Here is a 12,419-nt window from a genome sequence, read left to right as displayed (position 1 = left end):
GCTAATGAGATTTCCGTATCGAGGAAACTCTCCCGATACCGATACTCTACTGCGTAGCCCAGTATCGTCTCAATTAGGGCTGCAACGATTAGTCGACATAATCGACGACGTCGATCATAAAAAAAAAATGTGTCATTAAAAAAAATTAAATTAAAATAAAAAATATATATACTTTTTTTTTTTGCACTACCTATCTTTGTGAAAGTGGCTTCTCAGCTCTGGTCCAGCTGAAGACAGAGCAGAGGAACAGATTGGACATTGAGCATGACCTCAGAGTTGCTTTGTCTACCATCACCCCAGACTCTGAGGGGCCTTTCTCACAGAGCCATATGAAATCCGTTTAATTTTTTTCCAAATTCCATTTTATTTTTTTCCAAATTCCGTTTTTTCCGTTTTAATATTTCAGAATTCTGTATTTTGCTTTGTACGCTCATTTTACCATCAGAAATAGTGTCTAATAAGTGGGAATGAATAAATGTCCACAATTTAATAAGATATAACAGTCCATTTAATAGGGCTGTCTTAAATACCTCGAAGCTTCGAAGCTTCGTTCGATGGGCATGGGATTCGAATATGAAAATAAAATTTGATTATTAAAAAAATATATATATATATTTTTGCAAAATCAACTCTGCCTCTCTTTGTTAACTACAACAAGCAATGCTGTTTGTTATTTAAGATGAGGTCGGACCCGGCACTGACAGATTTGTGTTCATTGTGCTGCTTTTATAAAGCCTCAAATGACGGCTTACAATATTTCATGAAAGTGTTTTGTTTGTCTAAGATTTTAAAAGGTTTAAACTTTACAGCACTGACAAAGTTGAACAAAGTGCTGTACAAGCCCCCCCAAAAAAAAAAAAAAAAAAATGTGAAGAAGAAGAGAGGATGATAAAATCACAAATCACTCCCCAGACGTACGTACGTGAGACGACTCGGGCCGCCGTGCCCTCATGAATGAGATCATGCGGGTGAACGAACACTTACACTCCCGACGACCACGTCGAGTCAAACGTCGTGAAAAGAGCCTCACCTGCTCGAAGCCACGCACGGCTGGTTCACGATGAAACAGGGAAGAGGAGGAGCCACACTAAGGGAGGACAGCTACACTAAAGGAGGACGACCACACCCCCTCAAAATCACGTGGTCCAGGGCTGACCCCTATTTTTTTTTGTTGATTCCATTTTTATTGCTCAATTCCGCGATTCCGTCCGCGATTCCGTGATCGCGGATTCCATATGACTCTACTTTCTCACTCACGTATTGGGATCGAATCACTGCTCCCGGGAACGGGGGGGGAGTGTTCTCACTCAGACGGACACACCCCTTTTGGGATCGAACCGGCGCTGATTCGTTTTACCCCCCGCTGAACCTGGGACACCTGGATTAGGTGGTTTCGGTTGCGGGCCAGTGGGAGCGGGGGGCGTGACACACACAACGTCGTTACTGTCATGCTTGCTTGAATTTTGGGCAGATACAACCACACAGCAACAACTGGACAATACCCACAAAAACTATATTTATGGGCAATTTGAGAGTTCAGACCTCAACCAAAAACAAGCATTGTGGAGCCTCACACTCAAACGCTCAAAAGCGGACTCTACAACACCATCCATTCGTGATAAAATGGGGTGGGTTATATTGACAAGGCTTGACAACAGAGGTTCAAATATAACTTCATATTTATTGGTTATTTGTTCATTTTATATCAGCATCCAGTCTCCAGTCTCCGTGTTAAGACACTTCCTGTTTACATTTTCGAACGTGACATCATCGCCTACGGCAAGCGTAAACGCTCAAAAGGCAAACCGTAAACAGAACCCGGAGCAAACCAAGACTGCAGTGTGTACACAAACTAGAGGGGGGAGAGGGAGGGGGGAAGTTCGCATTAGATCTCGGAACGGGCTAGAACGGGAAATGGAGACGAATATAATGAGTGAGAAAGGCCCCTGAGACTCTTGTCAGGAGCAAACAACATCCCCAGTTATCCCATTAGTTCCCTGGGATGTTAAGCTAAGAAGTCTGCTATAATATATTTTTTTGTTTGTTATTTAAACACTTCCGCTTTAATTTGTATTATTTAATTTATTTATCTTGTTATGAGTGATTGTTGTATTGTTCAAAATACATTTTGATTGAAAGTTGCTTAAGATCCAAATTCAAATGTTTCATGAGTCATTATTTTAATTTGCTATGGGATCATCATGTTATGTTAAGTTAACTGTTACTTAAGGCAGAGGGACTGGACAACAGGGTGACATTCACAGGTGTGCAGACTTGAGCATGTGAGGTAAAACATGCATTGGAGAAGGAGCCATGCCCACAGGAAGCAGAGATTGAGGGTGTGACAAAAATAATCGCTAGATTAGTCGACTAATCGAAAAAATAATCGACAAGATTAGTCGATTACCAAAATAATCGTTAGTTGCAGCCCTAGTCTCAATATATCCGATACCAGCATCCGTGTATGATCCCCCCACACTAAAAAGGCACAGGCAAAGAAAGCTGCCGGTGAACCCATCTCACGGTTACCGGCACAAGTTGGGGGGGGGGGGCATTCGGACCGAAACCCAGGAATGTGTTTTGCCGTTTGTCTGCCAGATTTACATCCTGCTCGTGAAGAAGAAGAGAGGATGATAAAATCACAAATCACTCCCCAGACGTACGTACGTGAGACGACTCGGGCCGCCGTGCCCTCATGAATGAGATCATGCGGGTGAACGAACACTTACACTCCCGACGACCACGTCGAGTCAAACGTCGTGAAAAGAGCCTCACCTGCTCGAAGCCACGCACGGCTGGTTCACGATGAAACAGGGAAGAGGAGGAGCCACACTAAGGGAGGACAGCTACACTAAAGGAGGACGACCACACCCCCTCAAAATCACGTGGTCCAGGGCTGACCCCTATTATCGATTAGTCAACTAATCGATCGAAAGGGGCCGTAGTCGACTGGCCAACCTCTTAGTCGAATATATATAAAAAATTAAAAATATATATATTCATTTTTTTTTTATCATTCTTTCCAAAAGGAAAGAGGCCTAGAAGCGTGGCTAACGCTAATGGCACGCATACCAGCAAGGCTAACTGCCTAAGAAAACAGGCACAGAGGCACTGAAAGAGGATTTCACCCATCTAATGAACACACTAGACTATCAAGATGTATCCATCAGTGGACCAATTGCATGCTTTTGCAGAGGACAAGAAGCCTTCAGTCGACTCCTTCAGACATTAAGCACCCCCACAGCCCAAATGGAATGATAAAAAAAAATTAAATAAATTTTTTTTAAATATTATACTTTTTTTTAAGTCGACCAATAGTCGACTAACGGCAAATTTTGGCCAATCCTAGTCGACCATCCAAATCCTTAGTCGGGGACAGCCCTACTGTGGTCACTCATGGGAGTACCCCGTGTTTTATGTACAGTACATACCGCTCTACCTCCTGAGCCAATGCCGCCCCAGTGAATAGTTCCACAACTCACACGCTCAACGGAGTAGCCCATGTTTATGTACAGTAGAGTAGGGCTGCTCGATTATTATGGGGAAAAAAAGAAAAACACCTCCTCCCTCTCAAGGCGAGCTGAAACTACTGTTTGGGCTTGAGGGGGGGGGGGGGGGGGGGGGGCAGAGTGCACCGCTGTGAAGGAAGGGTGTGCTGCATTTACAACACAAGACAAAATGAGAGCAACGCGGCATGCGGCAACAATAATTATTTCTTTATCTCGATTATCTTAATAATAATAATAATAATAATAATAATAATAATAATAATAATAATAATAATAATAATAATAATAATAATAATAATAATAAATTGGATTTTAACACTTTGAGCGCCACTCACGGCTTTTCTCAGGTTTACGACCCGACCGTTGAATGCCACGTCACGGCTATTCTCGGGTGTTTATTTTATATTTTTTTATTAGCGATCTGAAATCATATTGCATCACGCGAGCCTACCGTTGGAGATCCAGGGACCGCCGGCGATCAGATGTGAAAAAAGCGCCCCCTATCGTCTCCCAGATGGTAAATCACCCTTTTGGAATGGACTCAATGAAAGTGAATGGGAGAACGGATTTCTGACTCCACATTTTACTTCTCACTGATGCAGCCGGGGTTACCAGAGTTCATTCTGGAGCCTCTGAGCCACGGCGAATATGGGTTATACTGTACACACGATGGATCAATACATTTATCGATTTTTTCGAATGGCGATCGGAAATTGGAATAAACCATTTGGATACCATCTGACCTCAGGTAAGGAATCTATGTTATCAGTGTTAGGATAATCACTCGTTTTCACAGAGATATAAGCGTTTATGTGATATGTTATATAGCTGTTTTGACTGTAAAAGCGATCGGGAAATGAGAGCAGCTATTATCAGTGCGCGGCACGAACGTGCGTGCGCACACATACTACGAACGTGCGTGCGTGCGCACACATACTATCGATCATCTAGCGTTTATTTGAAAACGATTCATAAATAGGCCGACAAATGACAACGTTCTGGAATATTCCAGTAAAAGGCGATTATCATAGGCATGGGTTGTTTTCCCCCGGAAAACGGGTGATTTTCAAAATGCTATCAAACGGAAATGAAGCGATAAAAATACAATCTGCCTTGCCAATGTTGACTGGAAAATTAGTCTTTGATAAGCGACGGGCAGATTAGACACATAATTTAAAACATAGATTAGGCGATATTAACGTTAACATTGGGAGTGGATGGTGGCATCAAGGGGGTAAAAAGGAAAACCCGGCGTGGCATACAAAGTGTTAAGAGAGAAGCGCCTTTCTCAGACTCAATGACACTGTACAAGGAAAGGGTGGAACAATTTCTTTTTTTAAAAGATAAAAAAAATAAGAAATTATGAATATATATGTGTATAGTAACAACAGGGGGAAAAAACAAATAAGATAAAAGAGATTAAAAAAAAAGGAAGCAAGGTGCTGTCCAATTGGATGAAGTGGTTGAAATTAACAAACAAAACAAACAAACAAACAAACAAACAAACAAACAAACAAACAACAAAACAAGGGAATCTGTGGCTTAAAAGAAAAGAGTCAGGGGTGGGGGCTACTTGGGAGCGGGGCCGTGTTGCGTGAAGGCAAGTGTGAACAGGTGGGTTTTTAGCTTGGTTTTGAAGAGGTTGATGGTGTCAGAGCCTCGGATGGAGGGGGAGAGGGAGTTCCATAGTCTGGGGGGCAGCTACAGCGAAAGCTCGGTCTCCCAGTGTGTTTCTCTTGTTTTCAAAATCATGATTGAAATTGAAACTCGAGTGAATCTCCCATTCCTCCTCTCTCTCTCTCTACCGGACTGCCCGGTCGGTAGCAAAGATCAATAAAAACCTACAAAAACACAACTTGTCCGAAAGGACAAGTAACATTTAAGAAATTGAAACTCGCTTAATTGCCAAGCCCTGTACCCTGATGTACAGTAGAGTACAGTGAATAGTTCCACAACTCATAATGGAAGCACCAATGTCGATAGACTATAGTCGAGTGAAAGGTTCCACAGTCTACACACGCTCATACAGTAGAGTGAGTCACAGTCGATAGGACCACGATACTCTACTGGTCCAGAGTAGAGAGGGGTCATAAATCCCACAAGTGATACGCTCATAGGATTAGTGATAGACTGGGTAATTGGTCTGGCCGATATCTGGTATTTTGAGTTAATCAGCATCAGCCGATAACCGTGGTGCACGCTTGGCCAATTAACAGGAAACGTTCCCGTCGTGTCAATCCCACAAGTTTATTTTTGTTTTTACTAGGGGTGTAACAACGCATCACAATGCATCCATCCTAAGGTGACGATTCAACTGCATCGATTTGAAAATGTTAGAATCGATAATTTGTATTTTTTATATATCACATTTTTTTTATGTCGGTTTTTTATTGACCTAAAAGTCTATGCATTCATGCTGAGTGAATCAGTTCCCCCAGCCACATTTGTGTATTCAAAAATTTGGGGGGAATTAACTGATCGAAAATGTATCGAATCGCATCGAATCGTGGGTCAAATGAAGAGATCTCACGATGCATTGAATCGTTGCCTGAAGGATCGTAATCTAATCGAATCGTTGTGGAGTCAAATATTTACACCCCTAGTAGTTTTTACAGTAGAGAACGGACCAAAGATCCGCAATCATGGAAGTGCCAGTATAGTTTACTAGCAGTAGAGTGCAGTCAAAAGGTCCACAATCCTCTCATGGGAGTGGACTTGATAATACTTCCAGTACGGAGTAGAGTACAATCAAAGGTTTCACGATCCACAGCATTCATCGTGGGAGTAGTAAAGTGCCCGTGTTTACTTACAGTAGAGGACCGTCAAAGGTTCCACAACCCCATGCGCAGCTAAAGTCTCCCCACAGCCATCATTCAATTCACACACACACACAAGACTGAGTTAAACATCTCTTATGCAATGTCAACAATAATTCCAAAAATACCCCTCTCAGAGCATTCCTAACCAACACAGACTGACCTTCCGGTCTCCGGCAGGGTCAATGTCCTGGACTAGATATGGTCTTCACTGCAGAGTGGCTGCTCCTCTAATCCAGGGTCTGTGTGTGTATAAATATTCTAAGCGAGCTGGAGCACTGATGGTCTGGTCACATGACCATAGAACTCCATGAGATAAAACTGGTCTCAAATCAGCATGCCTGTTCTGAGATACTTTACAACATAGAGAGTGCAGGGGTTCCCAAACTCTGGCCTGCTGGGGAGGTCCCTGGTGTTTTGCCGAATGCTTCCTCGGTTGGTGGTCTGGTTTTAAATGGACTATTCTGTACTGTTGTTAGTAAACAATCTGAACACAATGTGTTTGTTTTAATGTAGTAGTCACTCCCGGTGGTAATGTTATTTGCCAGCAGCACCTAAATCAAAAAAGACAACCATTTGCCCAGTGCCAAACCAGTTACCAGAGAAAAATAAAGAAATAAAAAAGAAAGTTTAAGAAATGCTCTCAATGCCTCAGTTTGCAACAAGAGTTAATACCCCATAGTTTTGGTTTAGTCAACTGTGACACAACCTCGTCTGATAATACGGTAGAGCAGCCATAACGTCAACACGAGCAGCAAAAGGCATTCATTTCGTGCAATTTGTCTGACGTGTCCCGTCAGGAAACAGAAACAGCCGCTTACTGAGTGTGCGGACGGTAGTGGACAGACAGAACCTTGTGCGACATGTTTGCAGGCCCTGTGGAACGCAGCAATCAACGCCAAAACTATTAACGCTTAGCTCTTACCAGAATGCGCTCCGTCGAAAACTTGATCTTCCGCATCTGCGGTGGCTCATCCTCGTCTGACAGCCCCGGGGCCTCCTCGTAATCCTCCTCACAGGTCTGCCCTTCCTCCTCCTCCTCCTCTTCCTCCCTGAGGATCTGGTCCACATCCCTGTCGTCCACGAACGCCGCGTTCTCGATGCCATAGACCACCGGAGACAGTCTGTCCCGGACGCCCCCCTGCTGCTGCTGCTCCTCCTGCTCGCTCTCCTCGTCTTCCTCGCCGCTCCGAGCCGCGCTCGACGTCTCTTCCTTCCTCCTCTCCTCTGTCTGTCCAAACCCCCGCTGCAGTCCCTCCTCCGGGACCCTACGTGGTACGTCTGCCTTCTCCGTCGCGGGTTGTGCGTCTCTCTCCGCGACACGCTGGGGGACGTGTTTGCCGGTCCGAGTCGCCTGTGCCGGGTCACCTTTCGGATGACCCGTCGTCGTCGTTACGTCTTTGGAGCCTCGCACTTTCTCCTCAAACACGCTATCTTCGATATTCTCGTCATCGTTCTCCTCGCTCTCTGATGACTCGTTCTGGACCACGACCAGCTCTGCCCGGACCATGCCCAGCCCCCTGGGGTCCGGGGCCGCCGACGCCGACACCTTGTCCCCGGAAGCGCTGTGTGCCACGTGCTCGTCGCTCTTGGCGCCGTCCGACTGTTTGGCCCTCGGAAAGCTACCGGTCGACGGCTGCCTGGGCTCGGCCCCCTCCCCGGCGACAGATGGCCTGCCGGAGGAGCGACCGGTGCCGACCGGAGCCGCTTGCTCCGGCGAGAGGGGCTTGTTGTGGGGGACGTTGCTAGTAGCCGGGAAAGTCGGTTTGTGAGAGACGACAGAGGCCGCCGGCGGTGTGGATTTGTTAGCCGCGGCGTCGGGGGAAGCGGGTTTGTGAGAGCCGTCCCTGCTGGTCGAAGACACGGCGGGAGCGCCCCCCGTTTTAGGCGACACCGCCGAGCCCTTTGCATTGGCTGCTCTGCCGGCCTCCTCCGTGTCACTGTCCGCCATGAAGTTCTCCAGCCGCCGGGAGATGGGCCCGGCGTTCAGAGACACCCGGGACACGTGTCTCATCTTCTCCTCGCCGTCCGTCGTCTTCTCGTCCGGTCCAGATCTATTCACCGCCGACGTCGTGTGAGTCGCCGGCTCCGCTTTGACGCCGGTCTCGACGGAGGACGCCGATATCCTCCGGGCGCTCTTCCCCTCAGAGTCAGAGGCGCTGCCCAGGGACACGCGGGTCGCCACTCTGCTGCTCGGGGACTTGCCGTCCGCCGGAGGCGGGTCTTTGATGCGCCGTTCAAAGAGCTTCCTGGTCACGGAGAACTTCTCGGCCAGAGCCACTTTGTCGATCTCAACAACATCTTCTCCTTTGGGGACTTTCTCCAGATTGGGTGATTCGGGGCTTGTGGGGCTGCTCAAACTGGTTTTGTGTGTGGTGGTGGTGGTGGTGGGGGTGGTGATGGTGGTGGGGGTACTGGTACTGGGGGTACTGGTACTGCCGCTGCTGGCTGGGAATTTCGGTGGGGGGGACGCTGGGTGGGACACCTCTGGTTTTACAGTGGCCGGCTTCACATCGCTGGCCTCTTGTTGGCCATCCATCTGCAGGAAGATGTTCTTGATCTTGTTCACACGGTTCCCGAATGGCCTCCCCCTGGAGTCCTCCCGTGTGTCACCGGAGCAGCCATTTGCGTACGACTTCGAACCGGCGGCGCTTCCCTCGGATTTCGCCCCATCGAAGGAGCACTTAATGGCGTGGAAGTCCGACTTGTAGGCGTTTCTGTGCGGAGACGCGCTCCTCAGGGTCCGCTCTCCCTTGCTCTCCGCTTTAATCATTTCCCCCCCCTGGATTTACAACCCGATACTTAGCGAGTTAAAAAGTGTGTGAGAGAGATCACTGGGGAACGTTTCCTTATTTCGTTCTCTCCTCTCCTATCTCTCTCCACCCCACTCTCTATAGGAACTGTGCCACCATGGGTCCGACAGGGGGCGCTCTCCAGGGCATTGTCTCAACTAAGCAGCACACACAGCCAAGTCATCTACAAAAGAAAGAAAACAGCGGTTAAAACTCGCAGACAAACAGGGAATCTTTGTATTCTATCACTAGAAAACATGCTACCGGGGTACCAGTTCGCGAAAATCTCTCAAACTCGGCAGAGCCTTGATTTGTACTCATTAATTAAAGCCCGTGTGCCTTTGTAACTCGACTTAATAAGACTAGTTATTTTACAATAACTAGATAATAGAAGTAGTAAAAACGGTGGGTACAACTTTCGCCTATATCTTATGCAAACGAACCATCGTTATTTTCGTAGTTTTAGTGACCGCATATTCAACGTAGCCGCCTTATTATAACAAGTATAACGATTAAGGTCATAACATAAGTAGGTCTAATGAGCGAAAGCGGTCAGTAGTTCCAACCGCTGCCTACTATTATTATTCAACGCGTGAACGATTTCATTGTAGACATTTTCAAATTAACACACCACGAACCCTTGAAACAAAAACAAAAAAGCTAAATTAAACGTGTACGCTCTCACCTCCTCGTCGGTTTCATCGCGTTTAGTTTATTATTAATCCCCAATTTACACACACTATCAAACTTGTCCCTTCTTCTTCCTCCGCACCGCCATCACTCCCACTCCAGCGGTATTCCTGCCTCCTCCTCCTCCTTCCTCTCGCGCGTGCTCCAACCAAACCTGTCGCGCGGCGCCCGGCCGTGGGTGCGCGCACACACACACACACACACTCCAGAGAGTCCGGCGGCGGCGCGCGGCTGTGCGATCATCACAGACGAAAAAATCGCAATAGGGTCCAGCTGCAGCGCCGGAGAATCCTCTCAAGCAGGGGAAAGCCTGTGGCAGCCACAGAGAGCGCGCTGATTGGCGGAAAGTACGGACGTTTCTCGAAGTACTAGTCGGAGGTGCATCATGCCATCTAAAGAATGAAGTGAGCGTGTGTTATTGGAATTGATTGATTGATTGATTGATTGATTGATTGATTGATTGATAATTGTATTAATGTCCGCCTTGTTTTGAACTGGTTATGCGTAGGCCCTCTTTCGAAGTCGGTTATGCTTAGAGTTTATCTTTAGAGCAGGGCGATAGACCACCAGCCCTGATTCCAAACTCTAAGCATAACCGACTTCGAACGAGGGCGACTTCGAAAGAGGGCCTAAGCATAACCAGCTCGAAACAAGGCGGACATTAATACAATTTTCAATCAATCCAATAACACACGCTCACTTAGGGCGCTTTCACATATAGTTTGGTGGACTCTGTGCGGTTCAGGGGGTGAAGTTGAAACATTGTTGCATTCTTCATTTGGTTCGTCTGCGTTCACATTGCAATTAGTCAAGACTGAGCATTCACACCACCCCAAAAAAAGCGGACTATCCGAGAAAACGAACTCTGGTCCGATAGTCCGGACCAAACAGCTCTGGTGTCACATCTAGAGACCTCAAAACCTACTCTGGCGAGGCCTTTAACCTTGAACTGGAGAGCCTGGACTGGTCAGATGAGCTCAATGGTACACTGGTTGAAGAAACCTGGCTTGGCTTCAAAACCAACTTCTCAACAATACTAAACAACATGGCCCCCCTAAGAACCACCAGGGTAAAAAATCGCGCTGAGCCATGGATGCACACTGAAATACTGACCGCTATGAAAGCCAGAGACAAAAAATGCTCTGAGTTTCGTAAAAGTCAGTCAAAGCTTACCAAAAGCACGAGCAGTGAACTCCAAGCCCACGTGACTGAACTCAAACTAGAAAGAAACAGACTAAGAAATGACGTAAACTGCAAAAAAATAAATCATCAATGACAAAACTGAGGAAAACAAAAATAACCAATAAAAATAACCACGTGAACTTTGGAAATTACTCAATAATCAACTAGGCTGCAGTAAAAAACTTAAAACCAGGTTCTCAAACATAAACATAAAGACGGACAACACGATCATCACAGACAAGCTGGATGTAGCCAATTACTTAAACACTTTCTTCACAAACATAGCCACAACACTGGTAAACAAACTACCCTCCCACTCAGGGCAGTATGGGGTAGAACACATAGTAGCATACTACAAGAACCTAGGCGTCCACAAAGACGACTTCAAACTGGAAATGGTAACTACAGATGAGGTACTCAAAAAACTGAGCGCCCTCCAACCGAACAAGGCCACTGGCCATGACAACATCCCCTCCAAATTCCTCAGCAGCCGCAATCACCCCAGTCATCACACACATAATAAACCTCTCCATAAAACAGGGACACGTCCCCAAGGACTTCAAAATTGCGAGAGTAACACCCCTGCACAAAAAGGGCAGCAAATTAGACCCAGGCAACTACCGCCCTGTTTCTATCCTTACATCCATCTCGAAAGTCATCGAAAAAATAGTATACGAACAGGTCGAAAAGTACCTTGCGGAAAAAAATCGAATCTACGAATTCCAATCTGGCTTCAGAACATCCCACTCCACTGACACATGCCTTCTCTATTTGAATGACCACATCAAGTAAGAGGTGGATGCGGGCAAATACTGCGGCATGGTCATGCTGGACCTACAAAAGGCCTTCGACACTGTCAATCACACCATTCTGATTGACAAGCTAAAAGCAATTGGTTTTGATAGTCTATCAGTGAGCTGGATACAATCCTACCTGGAGGGGAGAGAACAGATGGTGGAGGCAAACGGTACCCTATCCCCCCCCTCCCAGTGAACTGTGGTGTTCCACAAGGAAGCATACTAGGGCCGCTACTGTTCCTAATTTATGCAAATGACATGTCGTCAGCTTGTGACTGCAACTTGTTCCTGTTTGTGGACGACTCAGCCCTGCTGGTCTCTGACAAGAACAAGTTACAGGTTGAAAAAACCCTCAGCTCGGAACTAGGCAAAATCTGCATATGGCTCGCCGACAACAAACTATCATTACACATGGGCAAAACAGAGTCCATTCTCTTCAGTTCAAATAACAAACTCAGCAAGACCGACGGCTTCTCAGTTACAGTGGGTGACAATATTGTCACAAGGAAAGATGAAATTACCTACCTGGGTTCCATCCTAGAGGCTAATCTTTCCTGTGACAAAATGGCATCCAATGTAATAAAAAAAGTCAACAAACAAACTCGATTCTTGTACCGGATCTCCTCTCTGGTA

The 12,419-nt window shown here is 46.4% G+C and overlaps 1 protein-coding gene across 1 annotated transcript in view; it reads right to left on the bottom strand.

The window, feature by feature from the left end:
• The window catches only part of ppp1r9ala (protein phosphatase 1 regulatory subunit 9A-like A), a 278,166-nt gene extending 268,244 nt beyond the window's left edge, over positions 1-9,922 (bottom strand). Inside the window, exons 1-2 of the mRNA XM_084314522.1 lie at positions 9,803-9,922; positions 7,251-9,301 (exon numbers count right to left, since the gene is read on the bottom strand). Of these exons, the coding sequence (XP_084170648.1) occupies positions 7,251-9,098 (1,848 nt within the window). The 5' untranslated portion in view covers positions 9,099-9,301; positions 9,803-9,922. The remainder of the gene's footprint in view (positions 1-7,250; positions 9,302-9,802) is intronic.
• Between the last annotated feature and the right edge of the window lie 2,497 nt (positions 9,923-12,419).

The sequence above is a fragment of the Notolepis coatsorum genome, assembly GCF_963971535.1.
Source record: "Notolepis coatsorum genome assembly, chromosome: 5".
In the NCBI taxonomy this organism is placed as follows: Eukaryota; Metazoa; Chordata; class Actinopteri; order Aulopiformes; family Paralepididae; genus Notolepis; species Notolepis coatsorum.
Note: the sequence above shows the minus strand (reverse complement) of the source record. Positions and strands in the feature narration are given on the sequence as shown.